General features: G+C 46.6%; 1 protein-coding gene across 1 annotated transcript in view; it reads left to right on the top strand.

The window, feature by feature from the left end:
- Positions 1-225: 225 nt before the first annotated feature.
- Positions 226-25,569, top strand: part of LOC111149078 (BEN domain containing 4) — a 30,884-nt gene continuing 5,540 nt past the window's right edge. Inside the window, 4 exon segments of the mRNA XM_022505985.1 lie at positions 226-505; positions 507-774; positions 8,111-8,677; positions 20,793-20,884. Of these exon segments, the coding sequence (XP_022361693.1) occupies positions 278-505; positions 507-774; positions 8,111-8,677; positions 20,793-20,884 (1,155 nt within the window). The 5' untranslated portion in view covers positions 226-277.

Below are 25,569 nucleotides of genomic sequence, written 5' to 3' on the forward strand. Positions count from 1 at the left end.
ACCCTAAACACTTGCTCTTTACCTCCTTTCTCCCTCCAGGCATTGGCGAGGCGGCCTGTCAATCAGCGCTCGGGCGGCAGCCCCCCGCGCGGGGGCTCAGCGATGCCAGCCTCAGCGACAGGCGGCAGTGGCGGCGGCGGCGGCCCAGGCACAGTCACACACCCTCCCACACGCGCGCACTCGGGCAGAGCCGGCGGGCGGGAGGCGGAGGCACCCTCGGAGCCCGGCGCCCGGCGGGGAGGGGGCGTGCGACCGGGGACCGGCCCCGAGGCGCAGGATGGAGGAGGAGATGCAGCCGGCGGAGGAGGGGCCCAGCGTCCCCAAAATCTACAAGCAGCGCAGCCCCTACAGCGTCCTCAAGACGTTCCCCAGCAAGAGACCGGCGCTGGCCAAGCGCTACGACAGACCCACCCTGGTGGAGCTGCCGCACGTCCGGCCGCCGCCGCCCCCGCCGCCCTTCGCGCCGCACGCCGCCGTCTCCATCAGCAGCAGCGAGCCGCCGCCGCCGCCGCCGCCGCAGCCGGCAGTCCAGGGCGCAGGGCCCCACCCCCCCCGGGCCCGGCCGGGCCGCCGCCGCCGCCTCGTCGTCGTCTCCATCCTGCACGCCCGCCGCGTCCCAGGGCCACCTGAGGACTCCGGCGCCGCCGCCGGCGGCCCCCGCCGCCTCCTCATCCTCGTCCTTCGCCGCCGTCGTCAGGTATGGCCCGGGCCCGGCGGCCGCCACGGGCAGCAGCAGCGCGGGCAGCGACGGCGCCAGCCTGGAGCTCAGTGCAGGTACCGACCAACTCCTGGGCGCAACTTTCCTTCCCGCCCGGCCGCGGGGAGGGGTGGGGGCCCGGAAACCAGAAGCTGGGCATGGCGGACGTCGTTTCGCGCGCGCCGGGCCCGGCGGGAGGGGCGCGACGGGAGCCGGGCGAGCGCAGTCCCGGCTGAGAGAGAGTCGGGGCGTCGGAGCGCAGCCCCGAGGCCTCCACGCACCGGCGGCAACTTCTAGAGGATTCCGCGCCGCCGCCGCCGCGTGCGGAGCTTCCGACGGCGCGCGCGCCTCCTAACAGGTGGCTTCGCGCTCGGATCCGGCGTGGCGCCCAGGATGCGGGACGGTGGCGGTCCGCGACCGGGGTCTGTCGGGGGAGGGGTCGGGGAGGCAGCCTCGGCGCGCGGCGCGCCGGACACCCCAGGGTGGCGGCCACGGCCGCTTGGGGCGAGGCAAGCGCTGCTCGGGCGGCGCTCGGGGACGCCCTTCCTTTACCCTCGGCGGCTGCACTTTTTCCTTCCACTTTTCCTTTACCTCTCTTTTCCTCTGGTTTTGCCTTCTTTTTCTCCTTCCTTACCTTCCGATCCTCTTTTTCACCACCTCTTTGATGTACTCTTACTCTGCCGCGGTCCACTCGGCTGGCTCTGGGGCTCCCTTTTCTTCTGTGCGCTTGTGTTTCCCGTGCGCGCGCGGTCCCTGCTCGGCGGCCCTCTTTCCCCACCCGCCCCGGAGTCCCGGCCCGTGGGGGCAAGAGAGCGGGCTCCTCTGCAGCGGCCAGGCGGCTGGACCTGGCGCTGGGCGCTGGCCCCTGCGGCGGACTTTAGGGAGAGGGACGTCCCGCCCCTCCCCCCCCCCCCAGCCCAGGGACACCCCTCCCCCGGGCGCTTGGGACCCGCCGCCCAAGCCCCCCACCCCCCTCCGCCGGGAGTGATGGGGATGCACGGCGCCTCCGGGGCATCTGGGCCCCAGCTCTGACGAAATGCCTAGTGGGGAGCACCCACCCCAGGGCACGAGGTTCCTCTCCGCCGAGAGCCTGCGGGAGCCCCCCTCGGAAAAGGCTACTCTCCTTCGGGTTAGGCTCCGGGGAGGTGGGCTGGTAGGAAGGCCATAGCCTGGGGCCTGCGCCCAAGGGCACTCTGCGCTCCCTCGGGGCGCAGAGCCGCGTTTAGCTTGCTCCTGAGAACGAAAAGTTCCTGCTCTGGGCCTTTTATGGCATTTTAGAGCCCTCCAAATTCGGCATATCGGTGGATCCAAGCTTTTGTCCTGATGAAAATATGAGCATTGTCTCTAAATGAGTTATAGATGCCTGAGCTAATGTTCTGTTGTTTGTCAATATTTTGACGCATGAAGGATTGGTTTTGAGAAAGAAAATCTAATTACAGGTAATAGTGAAGACTTGTTCTGTCACATCTCTCACTGATTTGGAGATGTTTGACGGCTTCGAGTAGGGTTCTTATGTAGGGGTTCTTATTGTTTGTGGGGTGGTTTGTTGTTGGGGGTTTTTTTGTCTTTTTTTTCCCCCAGTTGCTTTTGACCTGATATTGTGTTGTGTTTTTATATTATTGTTAGGCTACCCACCTACTTCCATTTTGTCCCTTATTACTCTTTTGTGTTCTCCCCTTTGAGTAAGGTTTGTGTTCTTTCTCTCTCTATTTGGACTCTTCTCTTCATTCATGCCCATGTTTATTCCCTTGTTCTGCTTTATCTTTGTTTTATATGGTGTTTCTCCCCGTTTGGGTTCTTTTCCCCTATTCTATGTTTTGCCTATCCCTTTGCATAACCTTAGTTCCACCACGTTCACTGGGGGGTTTTCCCCCCTTTTAATCTGCCTGTGAAGTCTTTAATCAACCTTTTGCTTCCTTTTATACACTATAAATCTGCCCCCTTGTTTCCATTTTTCATCCATAGTTTTAACCTGGCTTTTTCCTGCGTTTCTCTTTTCTATACCAGCCACTTGCTGTCCTTTCCATGCTCCCTCCTGCTCTGACAGTGTCCTTTCTTTCATTCACAAGGAGTTTGTTTTTCCTTTTCACCTTGTTGTAAATGTTCTCTTTCAGTGTTTCTTCCTAGTTAATTTTGTCCTAGTTAATTTTGCCAGGTGGACATCTCAACGTCATTGCACCTAAAAGAGTGAAAGGGGGCTTTGTCTGGTGCCCCGTCAAACTCCCTATATTTTTTTTCCTTTTATTCTCAAGGCTGCTGTTGCTGCTCCCTTTTTTTTTTTTTTTTTTTTTTTAAGGTCATAGAGAGGTAAGCTTGATAGCGCCAAGTACAGGATGCCATGTGCTTGTTGGAAAGATGGGAATTGGTTGGTAGGTTTCTTCCATGCAGTGAGGAAAATGGTCTGGTGGGGGAGAAAAAAAAAAAGTCATGGTACTGGACATCATGAATTATGGTCCTAATATTAATCATTGATGGACAAAGCCATCTCTTAACAGGCACAGAGATGTGAGTGGCCATCAGAGGGACAGTCACCTGAAGAGCTGATTGGCTCTTTGAGGAACTAGTGGTTCCACTTTGAACCAATGAGCATGTGTGCACAGACTGACACCATGTAAGCATACTGGGGAGGGGGCTGGGGAGGTGGTAGGTTGCTTGTTGCGCCCTCAAAAAAGTGTTTTGCAGCCTCTCCAGCTAGCTGGTAAACAGAAAATAGTCAAGACGTCCCTGTGATGAATCGAGTCAGGGATAGAAGAGAGATAGCGGAGTGTCCAGAGTAAATGCAGGGAAAAGATGAAAAGGTTGAAGTGAATCTTATTTGCCATTAAGAGCCATAAACCACTGAGAGGAGAAATATGTGATTAAAAATAGATTTTTCAGCATTCTTATAAAATCTCATGAAGAGTATAATTTTCCTTAAAAGGGGTAACATACCATGGTTTTAAGAGCATATTTTTCCTCTGTGGGAGGCTTAGAGTTAAAACCCACGTAGATCTTGATATGCAGCCTAAATTTGGCATCAGGAAATGGGAAATTGCATCTTTAAGCAGAGTACAATCAAAAATGAATTACAATAAATCCTATATAATTGCATAGGTCATTCTCTTTAATGAGATTTTATTAACCTGACTGTCAAGCTTTTGAGTCAGGCAGATATTTTATCTTCTTCAACTGATAAAAGTGTCAGCTATAAACCACCATATAAATATTCATAAATCTACACATCTGTGGCAGCCTATCAGCATCATTCTTTTGGACATTAAAAGCATTCTAATTACTTTCTGTCTAGCAGAGCTGAAATGCTGCCTGTTATAGTATGTGCTTGGCAGGCATGATTGCTTTTGTTTGCCATCACAAATAGCAGCATCCTCTTTTATATACCGATGGTCCAGAAAATATTCAGGGATTGACTGAGCAGGATGAATATTAGGAAGCACCATCTGGTTTTGATAGCACCGGGTATATTAACTCATCTGTTAATTTTTGACACATCATTGATTTATTTATTTAGAAAAATTGCATCCTGTTTTGCTGTGTTGATGTTTGCCATTATGAAAAAAAAAATTGGATGGCCTTTTTTAAAAAGACATAGTTCATTGATTTAAGACAAGGGTGATGCTCCCAAAGATGCTTTCATTTTCTAACTTCTATTTTCTATGCCATAAAGTCCTCTCTTCAGAAGTTATATTAATGTTTTAAGGAAACCCATCTATTTTGAACTAGCTGGAAATCCTTTTGGTAGATAAAACGTATGGATACGTGATAGTAGATCACAAAAATTTTTTTCTGCTTCTGCATTTTTCATATTAATATATTTCACCCTTCGCTGGGCTAAAATCAAAAGGTTACCACTAATCTCGACGACTGTGATCTCCTTCATGGTAACAGAATACTCTTGGGTATAGGCTGTGATGGACAAATTCCATTCAAGGCTTTACTTACAAAGAAGGACATTAAAAAAAGGCGCCTGTGTTTGATTGCTGAGTTCCCATCCCTTATTCACTTATCAGATTTAGGATGGATTAAACCACTTAAATTTAGAAGAATTTCTAGAAATGAATTTTTTAATTAAAAAAATAATCACGGGTTCAGATTTTGGAATCAGACTAGGCACAGTTTGCAACATGATATTATCCCAACAGATTGCACAGCAGAGCAAAATAAATTACAAGTGGTCACTTTACAGTGCTTCATGACTGTGAATTATTAACATTTTGCAGTGTTTACTTTTAGAGAACTTAGGAATAAAGTAGGTAGTTTTAAAGCCCCTTTGTAAACTGTTGACTTTGTACTTCCTTGCCATTGCTTGCGTGGAACATTCTGTAACTAGGGGGGAAAAGCAGTTAAAAAAAAATTCAAAATACATGTTCACACTTTGCTCAATTAAGAATCACGGGTCAGTGACCATTCGATTGTGTTCGTATGAAAACAGAACTTTTCTCCATTTCTTAGCGTAATGGGCATTGCACAGTACTTGCATTTCTAATTATATTCTGTCTGGAAAGCTAAAGTATTGCTGGCTGCAATATGGAGTAAGTAGAAAGATGTGCTGTTTTCTGCCAAGTGTAATAGTAATATTTTTCATCATATTCTTCCACATATTGATGTGAAAACACTATTTCAATGTTTTAAGTTACCAAAAAGAAGAGAAATTCAACTTTAAGGCTATGGTTGCTATTTTTGCATCTGTCAGTTCTCAGAACAAATTCAGAATGAAGCATTTTTTAAAAACTGAAGGCAAGAACTGTTTTATGGTTGTAGCTACTCTCTGATATTCTGAGAGCACTTTAATACATTAACTTCATAATGTAGCATATTACATAATGATTTTTTCTCAGCATATTACAAGTTTATCCTTCAATTAAAAAAATCATGCTTATCCCCAAGTCAGGGTTTTTTTCCCCTTAAAATGTATACCCTAATGTGATTTATCAATATGATGAAAGCTACTGAGTGTGCTTTAGGACATGGAACAAATATATTCAAGCAATTCTTTATAGGCGCTTCTATTTTAGCCTTTCTTTTCATATTTTGCTCCTTTCATCAAGGTTATGTTAGAAGTGTATAGGATGTAAATCATCCGGGTCTGTGCTGATTAAAATGCAAACAGTAAATACAATTTCAGGTCTGGAATGGGATTATAGGATTAAAATGAATGGAAACTGCTAGTGTGCTAGAATTGAAAATTCCCAATCAATATCATCCTTTGATTTTACTAATAAAAGAACAAAAACCCGGAAGTGAAAATGAGAATGCAACATCACCTTAAGTCTTCCCACTTGTATGGTTCAGCCGTTTACTTTATTTGGTTTGGGTCAATGTAAAGAAATAAAACCCACATATCTGAAGTCTTCCCCCATTACTTTTTGGTTTAAATCGTGGGCACAGTTCTTCCCTTCCACCTGGCAGGGGGCAGAGGCATCAGTTCCAGCAAACATGCTGCCCATATCCACATCCCTTTTTCTCCCAGAGAACGAGTGGACTTTATCCTTGCTGCTGCTTCAACGAAGTTCCCAGTGCATCAATCAATTCTAGCCTGAAACTGTACCTGACATCTGGTTCTTTCTTCAGGACTCAAAAATCATTGTGTAAAAAACAGACCTGTACCTAATATTTGTGGGATTTAGGACAAGAGTGCAAATTCAGGCCTACATTCCATATATCTAAATAATTAACTAACTGTTAAATAAAATATGTTCCATCCACCTATCCTGATAAATACACCTTCTTAATGACCAGATTTGACTTTGGAGTTTTCAGCCAGCCCATGGCCTTCTCTCCCCACCCCCAGCTTCATCTTCCACTAGGAGGAACCTCACATACACAGGAATGGATGCCCCAGTCCAAACTTCCAGGCTCTGGCACCATGGTCTGTCTTTGGGAGAATGGCTCAGGGAAGAGTCCAACACAGGCCCTCGAAGCAGTTTGAGTAAGGAATTCCTGGATCTTGGGTACCTCACCATGGGGAGAGGGTGGGATGGAGGAGGACGGTTAGGGTAGGGGTCCCCCTGCCTGTGTCTAAGGGTAGTATTGGTCCTAAGAGTGGGAAAGCACTGTGCCGGGAAGAAAACAGCCTTGTGGACTTGCAGCCTGCCCAGAGTGCTCTAGCCACCCCAGCCAAGGATATATGAAATGCTCTAAAGTAAGACCTATTTATTTACAAGAGGCCCTGCATATAGTCAGTATATATTTTGCTGTCCCCATAGAAGCCCTCAAACATCTTACCATTTTTCATTTTTCAAGTTTATTCCCCCCCAAATACAGCTGATCAACATGTTCAGAAACAAGTAGCTAGTTAAATTTCTATCGTAAATAGTTGCTGGCATCTAAAATCTGCAGTATTTTGTGGCCATTATTCTGGGTAGGGAGGAGAGGAGATGAGAGGCATCCACCACCTCGACGTAAGTCTTATAAAGCATCTCTCTGTTTTTATAAATAGTCCATTCTGGAAGGTGGTCTGGAAAGAAGGGAATGTACCTTGTGACATTTGCATTTGGGGCAAATTTTCAAGACCCTTAGACAACACGAAAACATGTTTTCACGGTTTGAGGGGGTTTTGCTTGTTTTCCTAAACTGATTGCTTTCTGCTTGGTTTTTACTTTTCATTGACTGACAATTAATATGCTTTTGAATACGTTTCTGTGAACTAACCATCACTCTCGACACATGCCATTTTAAGAGACTTGACAGTCTAATGGAAGAGGCTCTAAGGAGAGACACTGCTGCTTTCCGCATGATACTTACACAGATTGGCCTAAACATGGGCCTTGACGAGAAATCCAGGTTCACAGATAAATGACAAGAAAGCGTAGTGAACACAGATGTTGGCTAACACGGTTTTGCTTTTGGGCTTGTCATCGTTTGCCTTATAGGCCACTCTTTGTTTTACCTTAGATGTCTAGTGAGCTCTTCAAAAGGACTTATCTTTCTTCTCCAGTTTGCATCTGGGAGCAGCGTACTCGGCAGGGACCGTATCAGCTGATTAATAGCAAGGGCATGAGGGCACTCCAGAAATAGAAGTAATGATTGCTGTAAGCCCTCCTATCAATGAGGAATTGAGTTGGCAGTGACTGGCTCGATTCATTAGAGTAAGGATATTAATGAAGCCAAAGGTGTGGGTTCAGACCTGTGCAGGCCAGTTAATGCCACAGCGATGGAAATCTCTCTGTGGTGCCCAAAGTCACAGTCTTGCCATTTCCCAGAGGGAGGGGGTGGGGGAAACTCTTCAGGCACCCCTCTGGTTGCAGAATGACAGGAAGCTAATGCATCCTATCTCGTCCCCTTAGTTTGGGATGGAAAGTAGAAATACATATTTTTAACATTTTTGAATGGTACGCTCAACGCTGAGGCCCTCACTTACCCCCTTCCCCTTGTCTTTGGCTATCCGTCTCTGATGTGTCTTTTCATGTGTTTCAGAGAGTCGAATGATCTTGGATGCCTTTGCCCAGCAGTGCAGTCGAGTTCTTAGTCTCTTAAATTGTGGAGGAAAGCTTCTGGACTCCAACCATTCCCAATCCATGATTTCTTGCGTAAAGCAGGAAGGCTCGAGTTATACCGAAAGACAGGAGCAGTGTCCCATCGGGAAAGGGGTCCACAGTCAGACCTCTGATAATGTAGACGTAGACATGCAATATATGCAAAGGAAACAACAGACTTCTGCCTTTTTGAGGGTTTTCACTGACTCCCTACAAAATTACCTGCTCTCAGGGAGTTTCCCGACTCCAAACACCTCATCGGTCAGTGAGTACGGCCATCTGGCCGACGTGGATCCTCTGTCAACCTCCCCCGTGCACACACTAGGTGGCTGGACCTCCCCGGCGACCTCTGAATCCCACGGTCATCCATCCTCTTCCACACTGCCAGAGGAGGAGGAAGAGGAGGAAGAGGAAGGCTACTGTCCGAGGTGCCAGGAGCTGGAGCAGGAGGTTATTTCCCTGCAACAAGAAAATGAAGAACTCAGACGGAAATTGGAGAGCATCCCAGGTACCGTGCCGTTTTCCTTGCAAGCCACCTGCAGATCCTTCCTTTCTGTTGTCTCAGCTCTGTGTGTGTGTGTGTGTGTGTGTGTGTGTGTGCGCGCGCGCGTGTGTGTGTGCGCGCGTATGCATGTGTAGGTATCTATTTTTCATTTTGGCCAGCAAGGGAGAAAAGTTGGGAAAAACAGGCACACGCATGGGGTGGCCTTCGCCTTCCAGTGCCAAATGGAAATTTCAGGATGAACTCCCAGCCTTATCCTATCTATGTTTAAGTCGGTTGTAAGCCTGGAGACCACTGTCCTGTTCAAAGATGTCTCTAACCATGTAAAAGTGATTCCAGACTTGATCGGAGAATCCAGTAGGCCAAGTGCCATGAGCCTGGGTTTTCATCAAAAAGTGTTCCTCTCTTTTAAAAGCAGCTTTTGTATTTTTAAAGACTTTGCTATGTGTGTTTTATTAGTAGTAGAGAGTAAAGTGGAATGATTCTTTCGGGGGGGGGGATGTGAGTAGAACTAAACAAGTGGTCTCTTCTGTTCCGTTAATTTCTTGTCACTCTTGTTAAGTTTCAACAGGCATAGTGTCTTTTTAGCATGCAGGCTCCTCCTTAAAGTTAATAAGCAACTGTAAACTGAAAAGAATAGATTAAAGACAGACCGGTAATTAAGTTGATCCCACACTATTTGTGCCCCCTGGCGAAGCACGCATTTCCTGCCTCTTAGAGACACTAGATTTGTGGAGTAGTAAAGTCATCTTTATGGCAAGATCTTCTCTGGGCTGCAGAGCCATTTTTTTTGCTATTTAAAGAGCGACCGATTTTGCTTATGTCTTTGAATTCATTTCCTACATGTCTGTGACTTATAAAAGATGGTAAGATCATTAGCTAGAACGGTAACTTCAAACCCTTTCCTTCATGCGGCCCATTGATAAAAAGTTTTGAGCATATATCCACCAACAGACACATTTATTGGTTAATTACATACATGTCCTACTTATACTAATATAGTGTGTTCAAAATAGGATGTATATAACACATTAAAATTTTTACATTAAAATTTTTAAGGCTGATATATAAATGTAAATAGAAAGTTTGTTCTTTTCCTGACTCTGTCTTTGAACCACCCAATTTGGCAGCTGACTTAAAAAGAAGGAAATAGTGAAGACTACCACCCTCTTGTTTATTAGTACACATGCAAAACAAAAACAAAAGCGAGCATTAAGAATTGGCAGATCAGAAACTTATTTTCTTTCCATCCCTTGATTTAAAAGCTTTCCCAAATGGACCAGAGTTTTGGTTCAGAATATTTCGGAATTAGATTTAGTGCGGTTGTGTTGTGGGGGAGAAGGAAGAGGTGAAGTTAATCCTTTCTCTCCCTTTGCACTTGAGCCCTGGGGTTAGATAAAAGGTCACAGTCTTCCCATGCCAGGCAGACAGCAACCGCAGGAGACATGGGTCGAACTCAGTGCAGTGGCCGCAGAACTCCACTGGGTTCGCCCAAGTCCAAGAGAGGGGCCAGAGCTAACTCTCTGGGAGTTTACAGCTCTCACAGTTCCACAAATTATAGTTAATTAACTTGGAGTTTTATCCCCAAAGGAGTATTTTCCCTCTTGCTCCCCATCGTCCTCTTTCCCTGGGAGAGAAAATAGTGTCCTGGAGATCAGTGAATTCTAGATCCTTACATCAGCCATTCAGAACTGTGGCTAAGAGTTTCATCGTGCGAGGACAGGTAACAGAATTGTCCAGAGTGGTGATGTCTAATTCCCAGTCCTGAATGCTTGTCCTCAGCAAATACCAAGTAAATTTGCGATTTAGTCCTCCTCCCATTTATCTGTACCAGGTGAAAAGTCTGTCATGGATAACTCCTTGCTGAGCTCCCACGAATCACTGTCTCTGTTTCCCAGAAAGATGAAAATGCTGCAATTTCTTGAGCTTTCTAGGTGGTCCAATATTGAATGATACTTGCTGAAATTAGGCTGTGGTCACCACTGTTAGAGTAAACGGTCCAGCCCTATTGAAATCTCCCTCCTTAAACTTGAGTCAAAAGCCATTTCACATGGAGAACTATGATTTCAGTAAATAATCCATACTGAAACCCAGCTATATGAATGAAAATCAGTTTTTCTGGGTGCCTGGGTGGCTCAGTGGGCTGTGTCTGCCTTCAGCTCAGGGTCTCAGGATCGAGCCCCAAGTTGGATTCCCTGTCCAGTGGAGAGCCTGCTTCTCCCTCTCTCGCTGCCCCTCTGCCCACTCGTGCTCTTTCGGTCTCTCTCCCTCAAATAAAATCTTTATGAAAAAAGAAAAAACATTGGGGAGGGTATGTGCTATGGTGAGTGCTATGAAGTGTGTAAACCTGGCGATTCACAGACCTGTACCCCTGGGGCTAAAAATACATTATATGTTTATTAAAAAATTAAAAATAAAAATAAGCTAAAGAAAAGAAAAGAAAATCGGTTTGTCAGTTATGAATAGAAAAAAAGTAGCATAAAATTCAAGAAAGATTTACTTATTTAAGGAGTACATGGGTGGCTCAGTTAGTAAAGCCTCTGACTCTTGATTTTGGTTCAGGTCATGATCTCAGGGTCGTGAGATCGAGCCCTATGTCAGGCTCCAGTTGCTTAAGATTCTCTCTCTCCCTCTGTCCCTCCTTCCCTTCCATGTGTATACACACGCTCTCACTCTCTTTAAAAAAAAAAAAAAAAAAAATGATTACTTAACGCATGTACTCATTACATAGGGACGCCTTAGCATTGGACATTCAGTCAAACATGTTGCTTACAACGAAAACCTGAAGCAAAAGAAGGCATCACTGTCCCCTTCCCCATACTGCTCAACCTCCGTCTTTGGCTAAACAACAGACCAGATTGTGGGTGATCACCTACGAATACACCTTTCACTCCATTAGTTATGAATTTTGGGGAAGAGGACCGTTATTTATAGACAGCCATTTGAAGAAAAGTGCAGCAAGTAATAAAGTAGATAAAGTAGTGAAGAAGAGAGGTTCAAAGTAAAAAGCCATCTGGTTTTATATGTTACAGGAGTACTTTGCAATCAGTAGTTCTCCTGGATAATTTGGGATGCATTTTCTCTAACCATTGTCAGGGTTTCCCAGCAGTTCCAGTAGGCCTCTGTTATTCTAAAAGCCAGAGCATTCCCAGGGGAGGACCGGGGACCTGGGTAGAACTACCCGTATGTTGTGGGATGGCTCTCCTTAAAGCCAAGCAGGATGGATGAGTACAAAGGAGAAAGTAGCATTCAGAGGAAATAGGGTTAACAAAAAGGTAGGAACGCCTGCCCCAGGTCAGAGCTAGGACACTGATTTTAATCCCTTCTCCGCTGCTCCTGAGTTGTGCTGTTGAATGACTTTGAGATTCCTGGTTTCTTAATTTTTTATTTTTTTCCTGAAATAAGCATTCATACCTGGCAGCAGTTCTGGAAGTGGGACTTCAAGTGAGCCTATTAGAATATAGGGGGAAATTAGCTCCCTGGGCAGCTATGAAAGGGGACAGGAAAGTGCAGACCTTACCGAGAAGAAAGAGGTTGGGGAAGGCGCTTTTCCCCTACCACCTGACCGGGCCTGGGTTGCTGTATCCTGTGTCAAGGAGTCAGCAAAGACTTGTTGATTGTCAACCACATGCAAGCAAGGGCTCCTGGAGAAGAGTCGTCTGACTTCCCGCCCCCAGTGACTTGCCCATGTGGGCGGTTAAATATTGTCTCCTCAGGGAGGATCCTCAGCCCCCACTCTTCGGTGTTACATTATCACACCAGAAGTCAGAGAGTCCGTTGAAAAGTTAAAATTTTTTAGAAAAAAGTGAAGGTAAGTTAAAAGCAAAAAGCCACAGGGACACTTGGGTGGCTCGGACGGTTAAGCGTCTGCATTTGGCTCAGGTCGTGATCTCAGGGTCCTGGGATGGAGTCCCATGTTGGTTCCCTACTCAGTGGGGGTGCCTGCTCTCTCTGTCCCTCTCTCTCTCACTGTCAAATAAATAAAATCTTAAAAAAAAAAAAAAGTAAAAAGCCACAGAAGGAAATGATATTTGGATCAGGAATACAAAAAGCTGAGACATTATTGAAAGAAGGAAGATGTTGGGGAACTGTCTCCCCAGAGAAGGTGGCAGGTTAGGGCCAGTGCACTGGTTTAGAAAGCTTGTGGTCAGCACAAGGTGAGCTCCCGAGGGAGGGTGGATGTAAAATACTGTACATCATCTCATTTAAGACCCCACTGAATGCAAGATGCACCAGTATTCTGTATTCCACTAAGAAGGGAAAAAAATACTGCAAATCATAATTGCCCCTTAGAATTCTCTTTGAACAAGCAAATATGAAAAAATGTGGGTCTTAGAATCATAAAATACGGTAATTTTAGAAAATAGCTTCCAAAGTAAAATAATTACGACATGTTAAAAATACCTTGAGACGTTCTAAGTGCCAAATATACAGGAATATACTACTGACATCATTAAAGGACTTCCTACTTTATAAAAAGCACATTTAGGATTATCTCAATTTATCTTTACCTCTCCCAAGAAATATTAATTTTCCCACTTTATGGACAAAGAGGTTGAAATCAGGACAGGAAAAGCCTGGGGCAGAGCTAGAGTTATAATCCAAGCCTTTCGACTCTAGATCTAGTTTATTACCCTTTTCACCTGAAAAATACAGTCGATTTCGCACAGTTCATTGTAGTTACTTTCTATAAAGTCACTGTAGACACTGAATTAGCGAATCCCGAAGCATCACCCCTCGGGGAAATATGGAGCTGGGTTTCTGAGGACCTCTGGTCACATTTTTATCAACAGATCGATGCATATTTATGTATGTTTTTGTTTAAAGAGACCTAATTTAATAGCATTGTCGGAATAACACAACTCACAGCCAGCTGCACTGTATCCTGCTGTGAATGAGGCTTACCTGACACGTGTTTTCTCCCTGAGGCTCATCTCGGCCTTCCTGCACACGGGACCACCAGACAGCCCTCCAGCTCTGCGCTCAGGGTCCCTTTTAAATGGCGAGCTCACCAATGAAAAGCCCGCAAATATGAAAAACGTGGCACACGGAGAGATCATTTGCTACAGCGCAAGAGCTGAAACAGGCAGGGAGTTCCCTTGTCCGACCTCAGCTGGGAGAGTGCGCGTCGGGCCACCGGGGTTTTCGGTGACCCGCAGGTGCCTGCCAGAGCCCCACATGCGTGCCTGGGCACAAAACTTACAAATACATGGTAGCAAGCTGGCCAGCTGGAAAGCGTGGATCATGAGGATGGACTACTAACTTGAGGGTACAAACCAGAAAACTCACCTTGGATTAGGCAGCTCTGATCCTATTAGTCCACAGTTGTCATTTCCTAAGAAGATTTTAAAAAGATAGATCAGGAATGCCAGGTTTTTGGATAACTAATTTTGCAACAGCTAAAAGCCTGGAATGAAAGCAACTTGGCCATGCTGGGGCCCTCTCTCCAGCCCCCCACTCACACACGTCCACGAGGGCTTGTGCAAAAAACATTCAGGGCGGCTTCAGGTCCACAGAAGCGTGGGGATCCTAAGGAGAAGGAAGACCCATGAGTGTATTCTGAGTAAGAACCTGGAGCAAATGATAGGAACAGAGGAGTACAGGATTGAGTTCTCTTCATTAGAAATCGGTAGAAGTCATCGCAACTCTTGCTATGGCCATGAGATGGAGGGAGACAGAGCTATGAGTGGGGAAAGAGACTGGGTTTGGAGTCAAACCTGGGTTTGGATTTCTGCTATTCGCTCCCTATGGTTCTTGGCAACTCCCTTAACCATTCTGAGCCTCAGTTTCTTCTTTCTGTACAGTGAGGTTAATAATACTGTTGGAATGTTGGAAGTATTACCTTCACTAACTAGCAACTGAGGGTCTCCCAGATCTGCCAGTAAGTTCAACAAACAGTAACTTTAAGGGAGTGAGAGAAACTGTCCTGCACCCAGTAATATGGAAATCTTAAGTGGTGTCCTTCGATTTTAAGTAATAGTCTTGCCGTGTGAAGAGGTCAGCACGCAGCCATTTACCCAGGTTAGCAACCTCAGATGCACCTGTCACACTTAACGTCATGTCAGCCTCCTTCTGGACTCCGCCTCTCAGATGCCCATCACTTTGGGTTCCTCCTCTCCCCACTCTTTTCATCCGGGCCTATCTCAGCATGGACATGTGCAGTAGCCACTCACCTCCTCAGACTCCAATGTCTCCCCTGCTGAAAAGCCCCAGATCATCCGTGGCTGACAAGCCTCTACAGGTTTCATATGGTCTGTAAATTCCAGCACCCATTATGACACCTGGGGTCCTTCGCTTCGTGATTCTTTTCCTGTTTTTGGAGACTCGACTCCCAGTTCCCACTGTATGCCAAGCATTCCAACCCCAGTGGACAACTGGGGATTCCTGAGCAGCATGACACTGGCTTCTGGTCTTCTCTTACTCTTGCTGTTCCTCCCAGCTTAAGGACATATTCTCCTTCTCCCCACTTGAAAAACTCCTACTCATCCTTCAGGACCCAATTCAGGTGACTGTCGCCTCTGTAACAAATTCTTCCCCCAGTTCCCAGGCAGGATTAACCACTTCCCATAGTACCTCATGCATACTTCTGTGAGAGTCAGTGTTGGGGGAGATTTTTACTCTTTCTCTTTCTCCTGGGTGTCCTGATAGGAGGAAAGGCAGGCTGTATAAGCTCGAGGACAGAGATGACACATCAGCTGTGTGTCCCAAATCTGAGCCCAGTGTCAGGCCTGTCGTGGCATCTCCACAGGGCAGTGAAATTCCACAGAAATGAGACATTGCCCTAAGCAGAAGCATAACCGTGCCTCTGTAAGGCTGAGGACTACTGAAAGCTTATGGTTTCTTTCTACATAGTTACAGTTCAAGAGCTTAGACTTTACAGACACTTACGTGAAAAGGACACTTAAAGATGATACAAGCGCATAGATGGCATGGTAAATAATTTCATGGTAAATAATTTCAGAGGACGGTAAATAATTTCAGTCTCCCTCTAAAATCATAGATATGGTGTATTTTGTAAAAACAGTGATATAGCAAAGTAGAGTAATTAATGCTAGAGAAGCCCTGATCAAGATTTTAATGTAATGATCTGCAGTGAAAATTAGATTCTCAACACCCAAGCATCCTTCATGTGGGAAAACACAGAATTGGAGCAGATTTCCTGGGAAGAACTTTCTAGTTTTTACTTTCTAGTCTAACAACGAAGTCCGTTAAGTGACCTCCAAGGAATTCACGAGGCTCCTACTCATAAAATGAGACCAGCCTACGTTGGGCACTATTTACTGGGCACTTTCTGCTTTACAATAACTATATACAGTGGGTAATTATCCCCGTTTTACAGATGAGGTAACAGAGGCTGAGTAACTTGCCCAGAATCAGACAGTTCCTAGTGCCAGAGGAAGTACATTAAGGAGAAAAAAGTACCCAAGAATTACCTTAGGACCCATTTCCACATCTTTTTGTCCGCTAAGTGATATTTACTGCCTGAGAATGTGTTGAAAACCCTGTCTGTGTGGCTTTAATGACCTGAACCCTGACTATGACGCCATCAAGCCATCCAGGCTAGGGGGCCCATCTGTTTCTGAGAGTCGTGCATTCATCTAGATATCTTAGATACCCAGTGGAGCATTTGTAACCCATTTCTCTCAGGTTTTATTGACACCCAAGGTCTTCCTAACTTGCTTTTTTCCTCCCAGTCATTTTGCTCTTTCCAAGATTCTCTGGTATGTGTTCTAAAATGCTATTACGGGGTGGGCAGGTGGCAGAAATTGTAATTATTGATATCAGGATTGATACTAGGAACATTTGAGGTACCTTTCTGTTCTCCCTTCCCTTTAATAGAAGTTTTTACGGTTTTTGGTTCGTTAGGTATTGTCTCATTAAACCTGCTAGGTGTATCTGCCTTTCCTTTGCAGAGTGCGTAAGTGAGTAGATGAAACCCGCCCACTGGGCCTGAGGTGGTAGCTTCTGCATCAGCAAGAGTGACGTGCTTAATATTCAGAATGAGTATGAGGACGCAGTTAGACGAGAAGGTGTCTGGGGCATAATCAGCTCCTTGAGGATCCTGCTGCTCCTTTGCTGGAAGCCCTGACCTCACTGTCTCATCCCTTGAAAGCCAAAGGCGCAGTGTCTGCCCTGGACTGCAGGAATCCTGCCGGAAGCACAGGCCCCTTGCTCCTCATCTCCGGGGGTCCCTGAGTTCACTGGGAAAGTCCACAGCATGTGCACGGAGCCACGGGCTGACAGGACAGCAGGGCAAGAGGACAGGAGGTGTTCCATTATTTTCTTCTCAGTGCCCAGGGCTTCTCCCAGAAGGCAGCACGGTGTAGCTGTGGGTCAGGGTACTATCTTTCCTTCCACTTCCTTCCCTCTTGAGTAGACACCCCTATCTCTACTTTCCATACTGACTTTATTTTTCTTTTCATCAAAAAGGTTTCATTTGATTCTGCAGCTTCCCATGTAAAAATCTGGGCAGCCCTCCAGAGAGCCACAGTAGGGAGTGACGCTCCAAATCTGTCACTGCAGGGACATGCTCCAGCCCTGGCCTGGGCAGGGCCTGGAGGCCTCTGCCTTGTGGGGATCAGGGCCAGGGGCATGCCAGGGAAGGGCCAGGGGTGGGGGGCCCGAAGGGGTGGTGACTCAGAGGCCCCAGCGCTGTGCCCAGTGGCTGTTTCTGTTTTGTAACTGGCTAACTGTGAGCTTTGTCTTGGCCTCCTGGCCTTTAGCCTTGTGCCCAGATAGCACCCTACCGGACCTACTTGCCCCTACCGCAAGTAAATGCGCACAAAATTCCGTTTTCTTCCAACATTTGAATCAGCTGGCCTTGCTCATAGCTTAGCACTGCGAGTGTAGAGAGTGGGAGAGCTGGCCTCCAGGCCTTCCCAGGGCTGTACAGACAGCACTGAAGGTAATGTATGCCAAAGGAAGGGGAGGCGGCAATTACATCAACATTCTTCAGTCAGCTTTTAAATTACTATTATATATGCCCCCTGTAGAAACTTTTTAAAACTGGTTTACCAGGATTGGTGGTAATAGCTACCCTAATCCTATTCCTAAAATGTGATCATTGTCAATTATTATTGTTAACACTTTGATCTATTTCTTTCTAATCTCTTTAGGTATGTAATTATTCATAACATGGCTGAGGTCATGTTGAATGTTCAATTTTGTAAGCATTTTAGTGCTTCATTTAAACGTTTTCTTCATAAAATTCTTTTTTTTTTTAATATTTTATTTATTTATTTGACAGAGATCACAAGTAGGCAGAGAGGCAGGCAGAGAGAGAGGAGGAAGCAGGCTCCCCGCTGAGCAGAGAGCCCGATGTGGGGCTCAATCCCAGGACCCTGGGATCATGACCTGAGCCGAAGGCAGAGGCTTTAACCCACTGAGCCACCCAGGTGCCCCATAAAATTCTTTTTTTAAGATTTATTTGAGGGAGCGTGTGTGTGCGTACAAGCAAGGGCAGGGGAGAGGGAGGGAGAGAATCTCCAGGCTCCCGCTGAGCTCAGAGCCTGACGTGGGGCTCGATCTCAGGCCCCTGAATCATGACCTGAGCTTGAAACCAAGAGTCAGCACTTAACTGGCTGAGCCACCCAGGGACCCCTTCATAAACATCATCATCACTATAAAATATGGGGGTAAGAGGTCAAAAGATGTTTCATTCAAATGCTCATCAGTCAGCGAGTTATTTGCAAATTTTACTAAAACTTCCAAATTAAATCCAGAGTAATACCTTGCCCGTGTCACTTGGCAAACATTGGCGTGTGGACAGCTGCGTTTGGTTCCCACCACAAACCGTGAAGGACAAAGTGCTGCTGTTGGGAACCTCACGCGCAGCCCCAGGGGCCTGACACCAGACACAGAAGTTTCCTGGGGTCCCACAAGCCACACACTGAGCGAAAACCCAGAACTCAAGCAGCAGACAGTTTCGTGTCTCCATTAGCTTCTCGGGACCCCTGCTTTTCCCTACAGTTAATGCCATTAACAGAAGAGTCATTCTTTCCTGCTGTGGTTTCAGTAAAATGGGTTAGACTTTCTTTTCTTGTTTTGTTTTTTTTTTTAATTTAAGTGATTAATTAACATATTTGTTTCAGGGGTATGGATCTGTGATTCATCAGTCTAATATAACACCCAGTGCTCATTACATCACGGGCGCCCTTCTTAATGCCCATCACCCAGTCACCCCTTGCCACCTCCCTTCCAGCAGCCCTCAGTTTGTTTCCTAAGATTAAGAGTCTCTTGATTTGTCTCCCTCTCTGGTTTCGTCTTGTTTCGTTTTTTCGTCTCTTCCCTTATGCTCCTGTTTTGTTTATTAAATTCCTCATATCCGCAAGATCCTATGATACTTACCTATCTCTGATTGACTTACTTCACTTCGCATAATACCCTCTAGTTCCATCCACGTTGTTGCAAACAGCAAGATTTCATTCTCTTTTATGGCTGAAAGTATTGCATTGTATATTGTGGTGTGTACCACATCGTCTTTGTCCATTCATCTGTCGATGGACAAATACGTCCTTTCCATAGTTTGGTTATTGTGGACATTGCTGCTGTAAGCATAGAGGTGCACGTGCCCCTTCGGATCCCTACATTTGTATCCTTGGGGTAAATGGGGGTTAAACTTTTAAAAGTCTGGTGAAATTAGAGGTACTTGACAGGTTTTATTGAACTTTGCTTTGACAAAAGGCCGACTCCAAACTGATAATATGTATGCATGACTTCTTTTCATTGACTTTCTGATTGTTCAGCAAATGCTTCTCCGGTTTGAAGACTGTATTCAAGGACTGTAAGACACAGGTCCAGAAGGATGGTTATGTAAGAAAATACTTTTTTTTTTGACAAAAAGAAAAAATTCCTAAGCTGCTTATACTCGGTGTCATTCATATTCTTCAAAGGGATGTTGATGTACGTTTTGATTGGTTATGTTACAGTGTGATGACACCTAAAAAAATCCAGCTTTTTAACAGTGTGGACAAGGATGGTAACCTCTGTTTACTATCTTTAAAAAAAAAAAAAAAGTGAGAAAAAATGCAGAAGGCAGACAGTGATACTTTAAATTTGGGGTTTAGATTAAATATTTGTTACTTTCTGTAATGTGACAAAAACAGTCTAAGAAAATCCACAGCTGAGACAGATAGTGGCAATAATTCCCGCGAATTAGGTTATTAACTAAGCTACCAAGACCTTTAAAAGCAATTAGTTAATACCGCTCCTGAAAGGGCTCTAATAGGAATCTCAAGATGCAGGAATTGTTTATGCAGTGGTACAAAAAATGTCAGGGTTCCATGTGGCGTTAATACCTGTTCAGTTTTATTGTAATTATTCAATGAATCTATGAGATTGAGCTTCAGAAAATTAGTGCAACAGTTAACGAAAGATGCCGTAACTGAATCTGCACGTGGGAACCCCGGGCAGCAGTGTCCACGTAGGGAAGCAGGTTTACAGCACAGGGTCCTCCTGCTTACTATAGAGCTAGGAGTGAATCCGTCCTTAAAAACGTGTATGGTATTATTGATTTAAAACTAGTGAAACATTAGTTTGCAGTACCTTCATTTTAAAAAGCATCACTGGATGCTAATGTTACAACTTGAGTCAAAGAAAACAAGAGAACGTCTCTTCTGTGAGTGGTTGTTGACCCAAATTCATCTCAGAGTGACTGTGACCTAAAAGTGTTCGGGGGGGGGGGGCACCTGGGTGGCTCAGTTGGTTAAGCAACTGCCTTCAGCTCAGGTCATGATCCCGGAGTCTCAGGATCGAGTCCCACATCGGGCTCCCAGCTCCAAGGGGAGTCCGCTTCTCCCTCTGACCTTCTCACCTCTCATGTTCTCTCTTACTGTCACTCTCTCAAATAAATAAATAAAATCTTTAAAAAAAAGAAAAAAGTTTTTAGTGAATTGTGCTGAGCCCTAAAAATTCTCCCCAAACCGTAGCATCTGTTCTGTATTTACAAACTGAAATAACTACGGATGTCAAAAGAAAGAAGATTCCATTTCCTTTAGAAAATAATCTTTTTTTTTTTTTTTTTTTTAGAAGTTTGCATCAAAACTCTTTTTAAACCTCAAAGCCTCTCATTTTCTTGTCACAGGATAGCTCCTGTGTAATTCTCGCCCTTTCTTGCCCTCAGTGCCCTGCCAGACCGTTCTGGATTACCTGAAGACCGTGCTACAGCACCACAACCAGCTCCTGGTCCCGCAGCCTACCGAGCAGCCCACCGAGGTAGGTGTCTGGCAGAAAGGGAGATGTGGGTCCCTCGAAGTTTCCTTAAGACGAAACTTCTTGATAGCGTACAGGGTCCACCCGAGCACGTTGGCTAGTGAGACACAGTGTTGGCTCCCTGAGGTTTGGGGTTCTTAGTACCAGTGGGGGAAGAGCGAAATTCCCCAAGATTGAACGCTGTACGCGGACGAGGGCGGGGGGATGCGGATAAAGAAACAGCAGTTCGAATAGTGGAGGCCAGTCTGGAGGCTTGCTTTTGGGAAAGGCTGAAATGGAGACACCAAGCTGCCCTTCTCTGGCAGAGCCAATGTTCCAGAAAGCGCCTTGCTCTCGGGCACCTCCCACACTGAGTGGGCTCCTCAAGTATTAGGTGGATGTCTTCCGGACACTGGGCTCCAGAACATATCTTCCTCTGGACCTCAATAGAAGCAACCGCAGTCTCTTCCAAAGTGCAGGAGCGATGACCTGTTCTGCTGAGAGCAGTAGGTCAGTGGAAACATGGTACGTTCCTACAAGATTCTCAAGGCTCGGTTTTGAATATGTGTTACTTTCATCTTACGAATTTCAGAACCTAAATCCAGTGAACGAAGGAATTGCCGGGATTAGGAACATCTTGGACTGATAACAGTAGATAAGTTCTTTTCTCGTAGTTAAGTTTCCCTCCCTCGGCAAGGTGAGTCATTAATGCTGGTGATGGCAGGCCGTTGACCCTCTCTCTTACCTCATCATCACATAGCCTCCCACACTCCATGTCTATTAAAATCATCTCAAGGCTCCATCCTCGTGCGTACCATTTCATAGATCCAGCAGCAAACCTACTCTTCCCACCCTGACCCCATGCCTCCCCTACTGGAGAAGTATGAGCACACGCTCCTTTCCACATTTCTGCATGTAAGAGAGACCAGAGGATGGAAAGGCGGGAGCCAATCTGGTATGCATTGAAACCCTCTTACCCCCAGGTGCAGCGTGAGACCTGTTTGGCCATCACTCCCTTCCCCTGAAGTTTGGAGAAGCTATTTCGAAGGTCTCTGCCTTTCCTCCAGCCCCCATCCCTGGTCCCACCACCCTCTCTCTTGAATTTAGCCAAAAAGTAAGCAATACCAAGTTGAACTCAATCCAGTGAATTCTGCCACACTGATTTCTACCTTCCTGCACACCTGGCACCCCCATCCAGGAAGCAGCACCCCTCCCTCCCCTTTGCCGACACCCACCCCCACCCCATCTGTCCTTTCATCTCTGCTGCCCCCCCCACCCCCAGCAGCCTCTGTCAGCCCTTGACTCTGCCCCACACTGCATCTGGCACTGGGAAGGTGGGACACCAGTCTCATCCCACGCGCGTCCCCGGTGCCTGTTGTTGAAGGCACTTAGAGAACGGTGACCTCATTTTTCCTGGGGATCAAACACTTGCAAGTCTGGTCTGTGTTTGTTACTCCACTCTTGGTTTCCACTTGCTCTTCCGTCCCCCGTAATCTGGCTGCACCTCGACTGCTTCCCGGAGTCCGCTGCAGGTGGCCCTGGTGACTCTCCCAGATGTGCCGTGTGCGGGCCCGTCCTCCGGCCCTCGTCCTCCCCAAGACCTCACCCTCCTCCTCCATGCTCAGGGCTCTCTCCTGGCTCCCCGTCCTTTCTTCTGCTGTAAGGAGTTTTCCATCCACTGTTGTCCAGAATGCCACCCTCCATCCCCTTCCCTCGCTGTCCACCGCCCTTCCCCCGCCCAGTCGTGTTCTTCTCTGAACACCAGCTGCGTGCAGGTCAACGAGTCCCAGATCAAGATCTGGGCTACCAGTCTCCAGCCTGCCTGACCAACAGTGGGATACCTTGCACCCTCGAACCCCCAGCACAGCCTCTGAATACCCATCCCTACCCCGGTTTTCTCTCCAGTAAAGGCAGCACCAACCCCCGCAGAAATTTCTGAGGCATCACGGACTCCTCCCTCCTCCTCATTCCTGACATCTGCTTGTTTTATAGTTACCTTGAGTAGTCTCCCTTCTCTCTGCCTCCTTCCTCACACTTTGTACCTGGACTATTAGGATGGATTCTTCTCCTTTCTCCACACTGGAAGGTTAATTTTCTAAACTACGGATCCAAAATGAATGTCACACATTTAAAATCCTTTCACTGCTGCCTAGAATAGGGTCCACATTTCTGAACTTGACCTTTCTATTGTGCAAAAAAAGCACTTCCAAAAAGCCCACTTCTTCCAAGAAGCTCTCCCTGATTGCCGTACCCTCTCTGTGTTCACAGAGTAATTCAGAATTTACTTAAATGTGAATGCGTGCATAGGTCTTCCATTTGTTTGTGAGTTTAAATACATTTTACTGAGCACTGTTCATTTTGGTTTCTTCCAAGTGACTCATAGATCAAAGTTTAATAACCTGTTGGTGACTAATTGAGGAGAATATGCCATCAGGATTCTATAGAAACATAAAAATAGGTGACAGATATACATTTCCTCTGCATAGGAATATTTAAGCTTTTATTACCCATCATCATCGTTATTATGCTGTTTTTACTGTCATTTCAGGCACATGGGCATTTTCTCATTAGTATTATTGATCACATTTTATTTCTGTTAAGTATGCTTAAATAGTGTGGTAAATCTCGTCCATAACAGGGAGCATTTGAGTTGTTTGGGGCTATAAATGACTTTCTTCTTTCTTTTCCTTTTTCTTGACGAAAATTGCCTCCAAATGGTATTTCTACACTTACGGAGACTTTCATTTTATGGAGAGCTGTTGAGCTCTTCTGTAGAAGTGGATTCTTTTTAAGGATTCGAGAAAGCTCCTTCCTTGGGCTGTGAGCTCCCTCATCTCAGACAGCTCTCATCCTGAAACGGACTCGACTCTGGTCTTAAGGGCAGGCTCTGAACTCCGGGACCAAGTTCCCAGCTCTGCTTTTGCCTTGTGAGGCCTTGGGAAAGGATTTAACGTCCTCGGCCAAACCACTGTGGGAATCCTGTCTTGCCCGATGAGCTTGCACATTAGGGGCGCCTGGGTGGCTCAGTCAGTTAAGCATCTGCCTTCGGCTCAGGTCATGATCCCAGCATCCTGGGATGGAGCCCAGTGTCGGACCCCCTGCTCAGCGGGGAGCCTGCTTCTCCTTCTCCCTCTACCCGTCCCCCTCCTTGTACTCTCACTCGTTCTCTCAAATAAATAAAATCTTTAAAAAAACTTGCACAACCTTAAAAGAAATAGAAGGTTTAACAACCAGCTGCTCGGGCTGCAGTTCTGAGGCTGAGGTGTACTTACAAGAACCATAACTGAGAAGATGGTCTTAAACTAAGGACTGACAGACGCTCTCTGTCCCCAGTACCCCTTTTTTAATGGCCCCTTTCTTTGTTCTCCTTGAAGTTCTTTAATTTTGCCAATTAATAATTCATCAGAAGCTCTGTCCAAGCGGCACAGCAGTAAAAGTAGAACAGAGAAGAGAGGAAAGAAAAAACTCTCTGGAGGCGCCTGGGTGGCTCAGTGGGTTAAAGCCTCTGCCTTCAGCTCAGGTCATGATCCCAGGGTCCTGGGATCGAGCCCCGCATCGAGCTCTCTGCTCAGCAGGGAGCCTGCTTCCTCCTCTCTCTCTCTCTGCCTGCCTCTCTGCTTACTTGTGATCTCTGTCTGTCAAATAAATAAAATCTTTAAAAAAGAAAGAAAGAAAAGAAAGAGCTCTTCACAGCATCAAGTGAAGCCGACTGGAAACCCCGCCCTCCTGGGCTTATCTCCCGGTGGGGGGAGACGGGTGGTCTCCTCCCTGCACACCTGCAAGCTGGGATTGTCGTCCTTGCATTGACAGAAAGAGCTGCAGTGCCGATGTGAGGGGGGCCGCCCCCCAGCCCAGCTCTGCCTTTGCACCAGTGGCACCCCTGTGAGGGCCAAAGAGGCCGGGACTGCCGGGCACCGGGGGCTGGCCTCAGGCTATGCATCGCTGGCTCAGGAAATGGTGACAGTCACTAGAGATGTTCCTCCACAGAAATACTCTTGACACAGCCTGGGGTCTGAGGCACCCAGTCCTGTATGCCACCTTCCCCAGTCCCCCCTACCCCAGCTGCCCTGAGGACTGAGGACGCAGCGAATCAGAACCCCGTAACCCCTTCTTCGTTCCCTGTGCGTGGGAAGCAGGAGAATTCTCCTCCTTGCTCTCAGCCTTCTCCTCCCCGCCGTGCCCATCTGTTCCTCCTCTTTGGGAAGGACGTCCCAGTTCACCTGGGAGTCACCTTGACTCCTCCGTCCCCCACAGCCTGGCTCACTGAATTCTACGTCTTTCCTCCTTGCTTCTCCATTGCGCCACCACAGACTCCGTCGTCCACCCCCGCACGCCCCCACAGCCCGGCTCGCCCCTTGTGCGGTCAAGAGGCAGCCTCAGCTGAGGAAAGTTTGGAACCTCTGGGCTCTTGCCCATCTTTTGATCATAGCACCAGAGCCAAGGGTTGGTTTCTGCCCCCACGTATTCACATCTTAAACCCGTGATAATTTAATTCTTCCTGTTTTACAAACAGGGAGGCTTTGGTCCAACCAGTTGAAATCACTTACTCAAGAAACACAAATAAGACCTGAACCAAGATACAGTTCCAACTCCAGCTGCTCTAAATTCAGAGCACAAACCGTGTCTCTCAACTGCCTCCCTTCAGAAGGCAACTGAGTCACATACGACTGGTTGAAGGAAGTGGGACCCTAGGGTGGTGACTTTGCTTG

The sequence above is a fragment of the Enhydra lutris genome, unplaced genomic scaffold (assembly GCF_002288905.1).
Source record: "Enhydra lutris kenyoni isolate GAN:26980312 unplaced genomic scaffold, ASM228890v2 scaffoldscaffold21, whole genome shotgun sequence".
Taxonomy (NCBI): domain Eukaryota; kingdom Metazoa; phylum Chordata; class Mammalia; order Carnivora; family Mustelidae; genus Enhydra; species Enhydra lutris.